The sequence below is a fragment of the Triplophysa dalaica genome, chromosome 19 (genome assembly GCF_015846415.1).
Source record: "Triplophysa dalaica isolate WHDGS20190420 chromosome 19, ASM1584641v1, whole genome shotgun sequence".
Lineage (NCBI taxonomy): Eukaryota > Metazoa > Chordata > Actinopteri > Cypriniformes > Nemacheilidae > Triplophysa > Triplophysa dalaica.
Genome location: NC_079560.1, coordinates 18,118,917 through 18,131,520, shown reverse-complemented (window position 1 = coordinate 18,131,520; position 12,604 = coordinate 18,118,917). Strand labels below are relative to the sequence as shown.

The window sequence follows — 12,604 nt, the reverse complement described above, 5'->3', positions numbered from 1 at the left end:
CGTCTGATCGATGGCCGTCAGCGGGAAGACAACAGATCCCATCATTGCACGCGCCTTTACAGCGTCATCAAGCTACGGCCTTTTGTTTTGATCATGCGCCATCTATTGCCGGTTATTACAAACTGTAGGGTTAAGCCACACAACAGGGGCATGCACCAGTATATTTACCAGTTGCTTGACCGCAAGATCTCTATGCTATCTCGTCTGCCAACCTGAACACAACCGCATCTTGGAATCGCAACGCAGTCACAATGTCAACTCTGAAATAATTAATTGTTTTTTGACCCACACAGTGCGCACATCAACTTGAAGATACATGAGCTGTCCAAAAGTCTGCTAGGCTAGGCCGCGCTCCAGGTGAGCCATTGTTGATGCCAGCTGTTCTCCAGTTGGGGGGCAGACGGGACATTTCCTGCTCCCTCGAACGGCAAACGCCAGCACAGCTCGAGCTGGCCTGCAACAGCACTGTCCGGTCACATTAACCCGCTAAACATCACTTCTCCACCTACCCAAGCACCCGCCTCATGGCCAGCGGATCCGCTACTAACAACCGTCGCTTGTCCGGATGCCGTCACCGGCCTGAGGAAGCACCAGTTGGCCGCTCCAGCGGAAGCCACAACTACCCTCATCTCTGCTACTCAGACAACATCTCAGCATTCTTTGGAGACTGCTGTCCCTACTCCGATTCCTTTAAACGCTCCGGTTCTGGAACCTCCTCCGGTCCCTAACAGCATCAGGGCGCAGATTTTAGCAGAAATTCAGGCTGTATGCACCAGAGGCAGAACAATCACCAACGCCGGTCCCTCCCTATTCGCTCACCTACCCAGCCGTTCCAAACCCTGGCAGGATACATCCCCTTCAGGACGTTACAGGTTACATCTCCATCTGACCCTCTCTTCATGGACGATTGAGATCGCCCCATTTCTTGTTTTTGGTTCATCCAAAACATCTAAAATCGGTCCTGTTACAACTAGGCGTCCCAGTGGATCCATTCTCCACCCATTCATTCCGCAATGGGCGCGGCAACCACTGCCGCCCAAAAAGGCCCTCATGCAATCTCAGATCCAAGCGCTCGGCCGTTGGTCTTCCGAAGCATGCAAACGTTATATCAGGACCGACCGTGCCCTCATCAGAAAAGCACACCGGACCCTCCTCACCCACCTTGTTCAGCACCAGCCTTCATCCACCCACCAAGCATCTCCTCCTAGATGAAGCATCATCACTGCGCCTCCCCTCGCCAGAGGCAACTTCACTCCATGCCCCCATCCCATTACCCAGAAGCCGGCATTGCATTGTGCGACCGCTTCATCCCTCACTCTGCCGCAGCACAATGTCTCTCCTCCACTTAGCTGAATCCCTGGATGTTTCCCTTACCTCTTCCCGGAAGTATTTTACGCCTTCTCCCTCACTCTGCCACTGCAGAATGTCTTCCCTTCCCCAAAATTCCCTCGCATGCTTCCCTTACCCCTTCCTCTTCCCCAGAAGCCAGCATCTCACCACGCGACAGCCCCCGCAGGGGCCCGTGCTTCATCCCTCACTCTGCCGCTGCAGAACGTCTTTCCTACCCCCAGCTGACCCCTCCCTGCATGTTTCCTTTCCCCATTTCCCTTCCCCCGAAGCCAGTATCGTATTGTGCGACCGCCCCCCAAAGGCCCGTGCTTCATCCCTCACTCTGCCGCTGCAGAATGTCTTTCCTCTGATAGAAACCCTTGCATGTTTCCCTCACCCCTTCCCCTGACGTATTGTGCTTCTTCCCTCCCCCTATCATGCCCGAAGCCATTATCGCCGCAGCGACCGCCCCAACACGGGGGCCCGTGCTTCATACTTCTTTCTGCCGCAGCAGAATGTGTTCCCCCCCAATACTAGAAGGGGCCATTGCTTCAAACTTCTCTCTGCTGCAGCAGAACGTGTTCCACACCCCCACCCAAGCTACAAGCCAATGTCACCGCAGTGATCACTCCCGGGTTTCCAACCCTGGCTCTAAAGCAGTTGAGGCCAAGCAGCACGAAGACAGCATCGCATTAGCGAACACCCCAACAGGAGCACATTGGTTTATACTTCTCTCTGCCGTAGCAGAACGTGTTCAACACCCCCACCCATGCCAGAAGCCAGTATCGCCGCAGGGGCCTGTGCTTCATACTTCTCTCTGCCGCAGCAGAACGTGTTCCACTCCATCCGTGTTAGGAGCCGGAGTCACCGCAGTGACAACCCCCGGCTTTCCAACCCTCGCTCCGCCTCAGGAGACGCCAGGCATCATGAAGACCACATCGCCGCAGCGAACACCCCCGGAGGGGCCTATTCCCCCACAGGGGCACATTGATTTATACTTCTCTGCCGCAGCAGAACGTGTTCCAAACCCCCACCCATGATAGAAGCCAGAGTCACCGCAGTGACTGCCCCGGTCTTCCAAACTATGCTCTGCTTCAGCAGCCGACATGCATTTCGAAGCCAGCATCGCTGCTGCGAATACCCCCACTGGGGCCCATTGCTTTCTACCCATGCTCTGCCTCAGCAGACACCATTCATCCTCAAAGCCACCATCGCCGCAATGACAACCATGCTCTGCCACAGCAGACGTCTTTCATCAGGAAGCTTGCTTCACCGCAGAGTTCATTTCCACACCTATGTTTCCATTCACGCTCTGCTGCAGCAGAGGCCATGCATGCTCATGCCAGAATCACCGCAGCGACTGCCCCTGCAGGGGCCTGTGGTTCCAACTCGTGCTCTGCCGCAGCAGAACGTGTTCCACCCCATCCGTACAAGAAGCCGGAGTCAACGCAGTGACAACCCCTGGGCTTCCAATCTTTACTCAGCCCCAGCAGATGTCACGCATTTCGAAGCTAACATGGCTGCAACAAATGCCCGGCAGGGGACAATTGCTTCCTACTCACGCTCTACCTCAGCAAACACCTTTCATCCTCAAAGCCAGCGTCGCCACAGCGACCGCCCAGCAGAGGCCCGTGCTTTCAAACCATTCTCTGCCTCAGCAGACGCCTGGCATCAGGAAGCTTGTTTCGCCAACTAATGCTCTGCCACAGCAGACAGGCAAAAGTATCCCTGCCGCAGCTAGCCAACCTTCCAGCTTGGTTGCGCCCCAGGAACATGATCCTAATTCACGATCACAGAAGAACTCCCTCGGAAATTCACTTCCAGAGGACATGACAACATCTGCTACATCAGGACCTGCATGACCCCCAACCCATGGCGACTGCAAGCGACCATCCAGGAAGCCTTTCTCTCAGCGGTTTGTTTTTGGGGAGTATGCGCTACCTGGCTGCTGTCCAACTCATATCCTTGCACTTTTTGGGGGGTGAGTTCTGGGTTCGGCCGTTTCCGAGCTTGCCGCACTCGCCCCTATTGGGGGGCGGGAGCGTTCCGGGATCGGATGGAATCGGCGAGCTCGGAACCTGCTCCCCGGACAGCAAGCCAAACACGCATACTTTTACTACCCCTGCTATCTTCATTATCTGCTCAGGTGAACTCGTGAAATGATGTTAATGTATGACTATAGCTTAACAAAGTTCGGGAGAAGCCAGAGCATATAATTAAGACCGGCTGGTTTGCAATCAGCAATCATAGACTCTACCCTATCAACTCAAGCGAACCAGCACATAAGTAGAGAAAGGTTCTTACCTGAACCCATCTCTAAAGGATTACAAATCCCACCACCTCCCCGGCTCCTCTACTTGAGCTCTTGTCGATAGCAGAACTCCGGGTGGTGAGTTCTGGGTTCGGCCGTTTCCGAGCTCGGCGCACACAGAGAGGCATCAGGACCCGTGGTACTAAGGCTTTTAACAGATATACTCACATATATCTACATTGGTTTTTCTGTTTGTTAGAACCAAGATATGTTGTTGTTTTTGTTGTAATATTAGCTGTGTGATGAAAGAGCAGTTTTTAGCGTTATTATTTATCTGAACCCCCATTAATATTGTTCTCGCGTTGGTGCTAAAACTGTAGAGAGAGCGCGTTTTACTCTCTTACTCAATTATGAATAAACTCACATTTAATCCGCGAGACACAAATGCGTTCCGAAACCTAGAGTACAATCCATACGTATCACGGATCACAGCAAATGCATGTTGTAGAGTTGATTGTCCGTTTAGGGCTGCTTTACAAAACATGGCGGCAAATTTACATTTACATTGATGCATTTGGCAGACGCTTTTATTCAAAGCGATTTACATTGCATTATCCTATACATTTATACATAGGTATGTGCAATCCCGTGGGATCGAACCCACTTGCGTTGTTAACGCAATGCTCTTATTCTATTCTTTGGAATAAATACTTATGGTTGGTCTCGTTTAAAAAAAGAAAAGTAGCTGATTATTGCTAAAAAATAAATCACACCCACACAAAAAAAATTAAAGGTAGGTTGTTTATTGTAAAAAGGGTTAGGGTTAATATTTTTCAAGTTTGCATAGCTGGTCATGATTCGATTAGAAATTACATGCACAATATTGACGCAAACTAAGGTGTCCCGTATACGGAACGGGTTACAGTTAACAGGCTTCCAGGTTAGAAAAAAGTGACTGTAGTTTTGTATGAATCTGTTATGATGTAACCCAGGTTCTGCAAAGAGGATGTGAATGAAGGATGTGCCGCAAACTAATTATAAGTTGACCCCGGGGAAAAAAAATGTATTTTATGTTCTTGTTTTAATCGCTCAGTCATCTTCAATGCCACACTCAAAGTTATCTCTTCATCGCCATTAGTAGGAAAAAAACTCTGACTCATATTTTGTCCTTTGCATTATGTAACATCTCAGAAAAGTCAAAGCTTGATTAAGCTTCAGAATGGGAGAGAGATAGTATGTAATCTACTATTACATGCTTGAGTATTCAGGACAATTGCGGTAATCTTTCAAAAAATCCTTAAAAATTACAAATCAGAAGTGCCAATGACCGAACAAAATGCTAAAAAAACCATATTTACAACTCCTGTGCTGTTGAATAGGAAGAAAAATCCTGAGGAATTTTTATGATTGGACATGTATATTTTCTTGGTATTAAATGTTTGTCCAATGTTTGGGTTTTATGGGGTACATTTCTTTCCTGCTTTTTTTGTCATGCACTCTATATCCGTAATATTCCTTATAGAAATCCTGTTTCTGGCCTGCAGAGATGATCACTACCAGGGGCGTCATGCATCCATTTTTTTTATAGGGGCACAGTGTGCACAACACACAGAAACATGTCCTGTACGAAGAAATATATACATTTAAAGCAATATTATAGAATATTTCTTAACCGTATTAAAAACATTGCACAAATTAATGCGAGAATTAAAATAACAACACCATATTTTTGATATATGAAGAAAAATTATGTAAATTTTAAAGTTAAATGCATCACTCTGGTATATTTTGAGAACAAATATCTTGTATACTGTGTTGAGCTATAGTAATAAAATAGTCATTGTTTGCTTACATTGATAATAGAGCACAAAAGTAAAAGCAAAATAGTAAAATAATCATATGTATTATTCAATATATATGTTTTTTACTAATATTCCATTCTATGTATTTCCAAATCTATATTCAATGATTTTATAGATCGTGATATTCGAATTAATTTAGAAGAAAATATATTTTCATTAAAAGATCTGTCAGTCTTTACACCCTGTATTTAAAGTGTTGATACTGTAACATAAAAGTTACTCACTATAAACTATGCTATGCGACTGCACAGACTTAACCAAATTATCGCAGAAAGCATTCCATTTCATGTTTAGAAATGCACATGTATTGTAGATGGACATGTAATGTAAATTATTATTAAAGTATTAAGTATATTATTTTTGACAATTGAGTCATTCTCTTCATAATTCAGTATAAATAAATGGCACAACACTGAGTGCCTAATCTTGTCCTAAATGTGAAACACTTTTGTCCCAACAAGTTAATTTGTTGGAAATTCATCTTTTCATTCTCAAACTGAAACATGGATCACATGTTATCTGTCCTCATGTCACCTTTGCCTTTTCAGATTCTTAGGAAATAGAGAATAGAGGAAAAAAGGCAGAGCAGTTCTATAAAAGAACTGCCGCAGGACAAACGGAACATATGATATATCTTTTCTCAACACACATACTGTGACAGAGAAATCATTGTGGGCACTACCAAAGCCGGTGGTGGTTTTTAATCAATAGTTCCATTCAGGTCCAGACAATAAGGTTGCACGTTGGCTAGTTGGCACGTGTGTGTGTTCACAGAAGCTACCTGCCGGCGATATGCTCTTCACTTTATTGCCCACTGGAGTGCTTGACGCTAGAGAAAACGTTTCTCTCATAAATCAAAAGCACTAAATGTCTGCACAGTATGAATTCCTCCATTTTCCTTTTTTCACACAGGTCTTACCATAACTTTGGTGTAATGATCATTCACCGATTACCCCTCTAAGATATGTCAGAAAATGCTGGATGTCTTCTAGACAGCCATTTAGATGTATTATGTCTTTATGGATTCACATAATACAATGTAATATGCCACATGCTTGTGTGTGTGGAGGGCTGCTTGCATTTGTCACCCTTGACTAATGGCCTCTAAATAGGCTTTATAAAAATACAGGCATGTGTTTAAAAAACAGTCCATCCATCCATGGATTTACTAGCGCTGTCAACAGTTTTAGATGTTTGCTGTGTATATGCTTTGGTCCTTGACATTACTTTTCAACCTAAAAGTAAGTAAGCTGAAGAAATCAGACCCACACCACCCCCTTAAACAAAACTACATGTACCCTAAATCACAGTTTATTTAAAACAATATCCTCTCCTTGCTGGAAAATCTTACTAGATTGATATCAAATCTACATCATATTCTTAGAAAGAAATCCACATTTTTTTGGCCACTACATTAAAAAAAATCTGTTTTTCTTGTTTTAGAATTCACGAAACAGGAGGTAAACTACAAATAAGGTGTACATCTAAGACCTGTAAACACAAATAAGTCTGTTGCTAACGTTACTCTCGCAATAAATGAGAAATCTTCTCCAACATAAATCAGATAGACTGCCGTTTTTGGATGTCCGAACAGCGTGAAACAAAATCAATGCTGTGTGCTGAATAAAAGTTGACAGTCAGATAAATTTGCTAATAGTCATCAAACGTTTCTTTTTTAAAGAAATGGAGCGGAGTTCCAAACTCTGTTTTTAAACTGTTAAACTAATTAAACCAATGTGATACCATGTGGAATTTGTTTATATTTGTGATACAGTATGTTAGCAAGGACAGACATGTTTGGTAGTGTTGGCTTCATACATGTGCGTTTTGTTAATACCTACTGCATAAGATTAGATCTTTATTGTCCTGCCGTTTTCTTTCTTTTAGGGAAGTTTGAGCTTTTATGCCTCCAAGAGAAACTCTAAAGACAATGCCCATGTAATGAATTGACACATGGATGGATGGAGGGATTGACTTAAAGATGGATGGATGGAAAGCAATTTACCAGGGCCATGATGCTGCTGTCTGTGGTTCTGATGAGAGTGGACACCATCCTTCTTCCTGACCCTCCTTCTCTTCTGGCCCTGAGAGTATGTGTTGACCTCTTGTTTTTGTGGCATGACACACTCTGGCTGCAGAATAACACTGCTCTTCCCTATAGACATTCAAGGTGCATTGACACTTGATGTCACATTGACACAACATTCTCCCCGCAATTACTACAACAAACTGCTAACACTGATACATTATTAAAAAGCAGACAATTCATTCCAGGGCGCAATAGAAACCGTCGCTTTTGAATTATAAGGTTCTATCTGACATTTTTGAAAAAATTGAGTTATTCACATATTCTTGACATATTCTGTAATAACTTATTTACATTATGCAATGTTTGTTATTTTACTGTGTACATTTTGAGAAAACAAAAAGGTTCTATCTGCCAGTTTATCAGGATTTTGAATGCACACAAGATGACCAATCAGGTTTCTTTGTCATGTGACCGGTAGATTGAACCTTATAATTCTAAACAAAATGTAATTTTTCAGAATCAGAAGGTTCTATCTGCATTTGACCTGTTACAAAAATCCCCATTTCAAATTTCTGAAAATGTTGATATTTTACATTAAGAATACATTTATGGTATCTGTATTTTACATTTAAGCATGATACATGTATGATGATTTTTTCTATATGAAATACCAAAACTCTTATGCTCAATTTTCTAAAAACTACTCAAACTCAAACTACTTTGAGCCTAATCTTGAAAAAAAAACGAACAATATATTTAAACCATGATACCAATTGTTGCCATTACATCTGGAGCCCTTCTTGGAATGTTGTCAGATTCTAAGAAAATATATTTTTGAATGAAGAAAACAAAAGGGTGGATTGTTATTCCAGAATATGAGATGGTCAAAAGTGGACTTTATCTGTGCCATTCAGAAGGTTGCACATGGTCATGTAAATCACTGGTTCTTAAACTGGCTTTACTAAAACTGGTTTCACTGACCATCAAGGTATGAAGTAACACAATAGTTGAAACTGCTTGCTGTATACAGACAAATTTTTGTTAATCCTAATTTGATGCCTAAAACAATGATGTAATTATGTATTATATTATAATTCTTATTTATAATTTTTTGGATTCTGCATTGTTTTTTTCCATCCGCCCCTTAAATGTCAAGGTTTTTTATTTAGGTACAAAGTTTATGTATTTTGAAGCATATATTTAGTGTTAAGTACTGGTATAGCACACTTAAGTGTACCATTTTTGTACTGCTTGAGACTAAATTGCCCCACTTCATAGTTTAATAAAGTGTACTTTAGAGTATGGATTAAGTGTACTGTAACAGTGGAAAGCTTTGAGTACACTACTATGTTTTTCTTAGAAAGTAGTCTACATTTCTGAGTAGTATATTTCTGAGTACATAAAACGTACTGAAAATATACGTGTCATTTTTAAAGAATGTTCCCTATTGCAAAAAAAGGTTTAGTGCTGGAATTCTGTAAATGGGTGTGTTAATTGGTCTTTAAATAACCATGCAGACAATCACTGTAACAAAAGGTGCCTCAGACCATTTTCCTAGTTTGCACTGAATACATCCAGGATGTTAAAGAAGTCCATTATGAATTTTGGGTTTTGATCCATCTTTTTTTGGCATTAGGAAAGAATTGTCAATCCACGTTTGTGGCTTTATATATTTGACTTTAAAACATACATTATATGTCATTTTAAAATATATTCAACTCGTGCACCTCTAGTTTAAGCGGCGACTTTTTAGCCTCTTTGCATCCCTTTGGAGGTTCTTCAGTTGTTGACACATACTCCCAATAGTTATGCTGGGTTCACACCAAACATAAACAATTGCTTTCCACGCTCTTTATTACTCGCAAGAAAAGTTTGTTAATTTCCCATGAGAAACACAAGCTTACAAATATTTTCAACTTTCATGGAAGAGGAGATTGATGTGCATTCATGGCAATCGCGCCGCCCGATTCGCATCATTCGCATCGCGTCTATTCAAGTCTTTACATTTGTTGTTGTATATAATTTACTCGTGCAAATCGCATTATTTGTGTTTGGTATAAACCCCCCATTAATATTCAGCCTTATGTGACTTACCTCTGCAACTGTATTTATAAATGCATAAAAAATTTAGTTTATTTATCAGAGATAATCTGCGTTATTTTTGTTATATTTTTTTCCAAATGCTAGAGCTCACCTTAGGCAAAGACTGTGTGTTATCTTCAGACCAGTGGCGGAGCCAGAGAGGGGTCCAAGGTGGCACTGAACACCCCTGACATCCAATTGCCCACCCTGGGTGTCACCCCAAAATTGTATTTGCTACTCATGCTGATTTACATCTGTTGAACAAAGCTTTTATTTTGACATTGAACAGTAAGTGTTTCTTACAAACACAGCGTAGAAATACACAAGAAGGAAGCATCGTGTTTTAAATAACTTTCACTCTTTAGCCTTGGCTCTAGGATTCCTAAACAACTTTTCATTGTGTACGCTAACGTTAGCCTCCACAAAGTTTATGACTAACAACCGTGTACAAATACGATGTAAGATAGAGATTCATTAGAGTAGTCAGACTCTTTACTGCATAACCTGAAACCATTGAGTTTTTTTAGCGATGTTGGACGTTCTTTGTTTGTTTTCTATATTTCCCGTTTAAATAACCGATTTTTATGTTCCTTTGAGAATCAAAACAGCAATAAAATAATTCATAAACGCTTCTCAGCTTATTTTGTAGCATGTTAAAAGTGTATGTTTTCTAATATATGAAAGTTTTAATCAAGATTACAACATCCAGGGCAATGATCAGCATCAATGATTTTGTTTTAATCTTGCAGTCATATGAAATGAGTATATGTTTTATCAGATACAGTATACTGCTCTGATCCACATCAATTTGAAGACATCTCTGCTGCTGCTTTGTTTCAGTTTAAATTAAACACGCTATCAGGGTTACACTTTCTCCAACATACATTTAGAATTACATTAATTTCATTACGTTTTGCAATTGTTTTGTGTACATTTGTCACATTTGTGACGAACTCTGGGAAGTAAATTATCACTTGTACATCTAATCAGCATATATAAAATATATATTATTTTTTAATATGGTGCCAGGTCAGGGATACGCACACATTTTCGGTAATGGTCTGTGGAGCCCCTGAAGGAGCCTTTGGACCCCCATATATAAAACTCTAGCTCCTACACTGCTTCAGACAGTAGCTGTTTTTTTATTATTTTACCCATGACTTTTTCGCTTCATTAACTTTATTAGGGTCGTTTAGGAGGGAACTTTTGCAGGCAGGCTTCCTTGAGACATCTAGAAGTACAGTTTGCATGTCTAAGTGTTGTTTTAGTCACACTTTATTTAAACACAGACATGTTCTCACTCCATCATGTGACTTTTTCCATGGATAGTGTTTTGAAAATTGATTGAGTGCTACTATGTTTTCCCTTTAAAAGTGTGTTCCTATTATACAAGGTGTCATTGTAAGGAGGATTTAGTGTATTTGTTGGCATCTATCAAAGTGTATTATCGAATGTACATTTAAATTCATCACCACCCAGGCCTGCATTGGCAGAAAAGAATATCTGAGAAGGGTTTCCTGGCAACAGTGCACCTGCTCTGAAATGAGCCAATAGATTGATGTTGTTTTTCGAATGTTTATGCTATTTAAAAAAATCATTAATGGGCTCAAAACAATGTTCAAACTTAAGTTTTTCATTTTAATATGCACGCACAGTACAAACTAATTATTATCGTCTTTATTAGCTGGATTTAGTTAGATACAAGTAATCCAATCAATTCCGAAAAGATTATGCAATTTCAAATTGAGACAAGGTCGTAAATAATAATTTCAACACACTCTGAGCCAAATGGATGCAGTTTCATATGCAGTATGTATATATATAACATTTTTATTCCTGTACATGGGCATTCCGGTTATTTTCACAATTTGTTCAAATAGACTGCATGGCCTTTCACGCTGATATGGCTTTAATTATTGAACATTTTGACCGCAAAACTCTCCTGCAAACACTAGAAATGGTTCTAAATAGAACATTTAGCATCTGTAAAGAACCTTTTGTGAACCATTTTAGTGTAGTTTTGATGTTTATTTGAAAATGTGAGTGTGTATGAATGGGATGCATTGCTCAAAACAATTGCTGTTATTGAATTCTTTACACCGTATTTGTTTTAAAAAGCCTCATAATTAGCCATGGTTAAAAGGTTCAAAGCACAATATTAAATAAAATGACAGGGTTTAAAAGATGAGGCTTGGATGTCGTCATCTCTGCAAAAACATAGTTCAATGAGTTGTATTTTACACTAAGCATGTTTGTTTTCATAATAAATAGGACCAAAACAAGACAGATATTTTTCATTCTCAAGTTAAATTGTTTTTGTAAAAAAAAATGTTTTTACTAAAATGGTATCAAAAGGTCATTTTAATAAGGCTTGATACTGTACAGTAAGATTGTTTTGATGTAGCATGTTGTTATTGTACAGGCTGCAGCTCAACAACGTTTGTTCCCATTAAATGCTGATACAGCTCTGAAATTAAGACTGGAAAATGTTCAATTCTTGTTTCATTTTTTGTGGTCAGAAACATTATTGTAAAGATGCTATTTAAAATGAAATTTGTAATTGAAAGAATGTAAACTTCTTATGTCCCCTTATCTAAACAATATTCTACGGTTGAAGAGTCTAATCGACTGAACACACAGAGTTTCAGGCCTGGAGACAAAGTTTGACACAGACACAAGTGCTTGTTCAATCAGAGTCCAAAGTTTATTGTTAAGGACTAATACTTATAAGCTTGCATCAGGAGGCGTCATATAAAACCACCAAAACAGTGGAAAATCACCAGACTATCTGTTTAGTCTTTCCTCCTGAACAATCAGATATGATTACATATTTAATAATATAGCTGCAAGCAGCAATCATCGGGTTCGAGCAGTCTAAGAGGACTAAGGTCGACTGCCTTTGCCAACTACGCTAAGGAATCGCACCATAACACATCCACTACGGATGACACTCTCCCACATCAAGCAAAATTACAGAAATGGTCAGCAAAGGTTAATACCTTTCTAGTTCTGTGTGCTTAGCAATACGCATGCTAACACTCATATGCAAAA

General features: G+C 40.5%; 1 protein-coding gene across 2 annotated transcripts in view; it reads left to right on the top strand.

Annotated features, from left to right (window-relative positions):
• gabra6b (gamma-aminobutyric acid type A receptor subunit alpha6b) overlaps nt 1–12,030 on the top strand; it is a 45,054-nt gene extending 33,024 nt beyond the window's left edge. For both annotated transcript variants that reach the window (XM_056731564.1, XM_056731563.1), the window contains exon 10: nt 7,330–12,030. In XM_056731564.1, the coding sequence (XP_056587542.1) occupies nt 7,330–7,339 (10 nt within the window). In that variant the 3' untranslated portion in view covers nt 7,340–12,030. The remainder of the gene's footprint in view (nt 1–7,329) is intronic.
• The last annotated feature ends 574 nt before the right edge of the window (nt 12,031–12,604 follow it).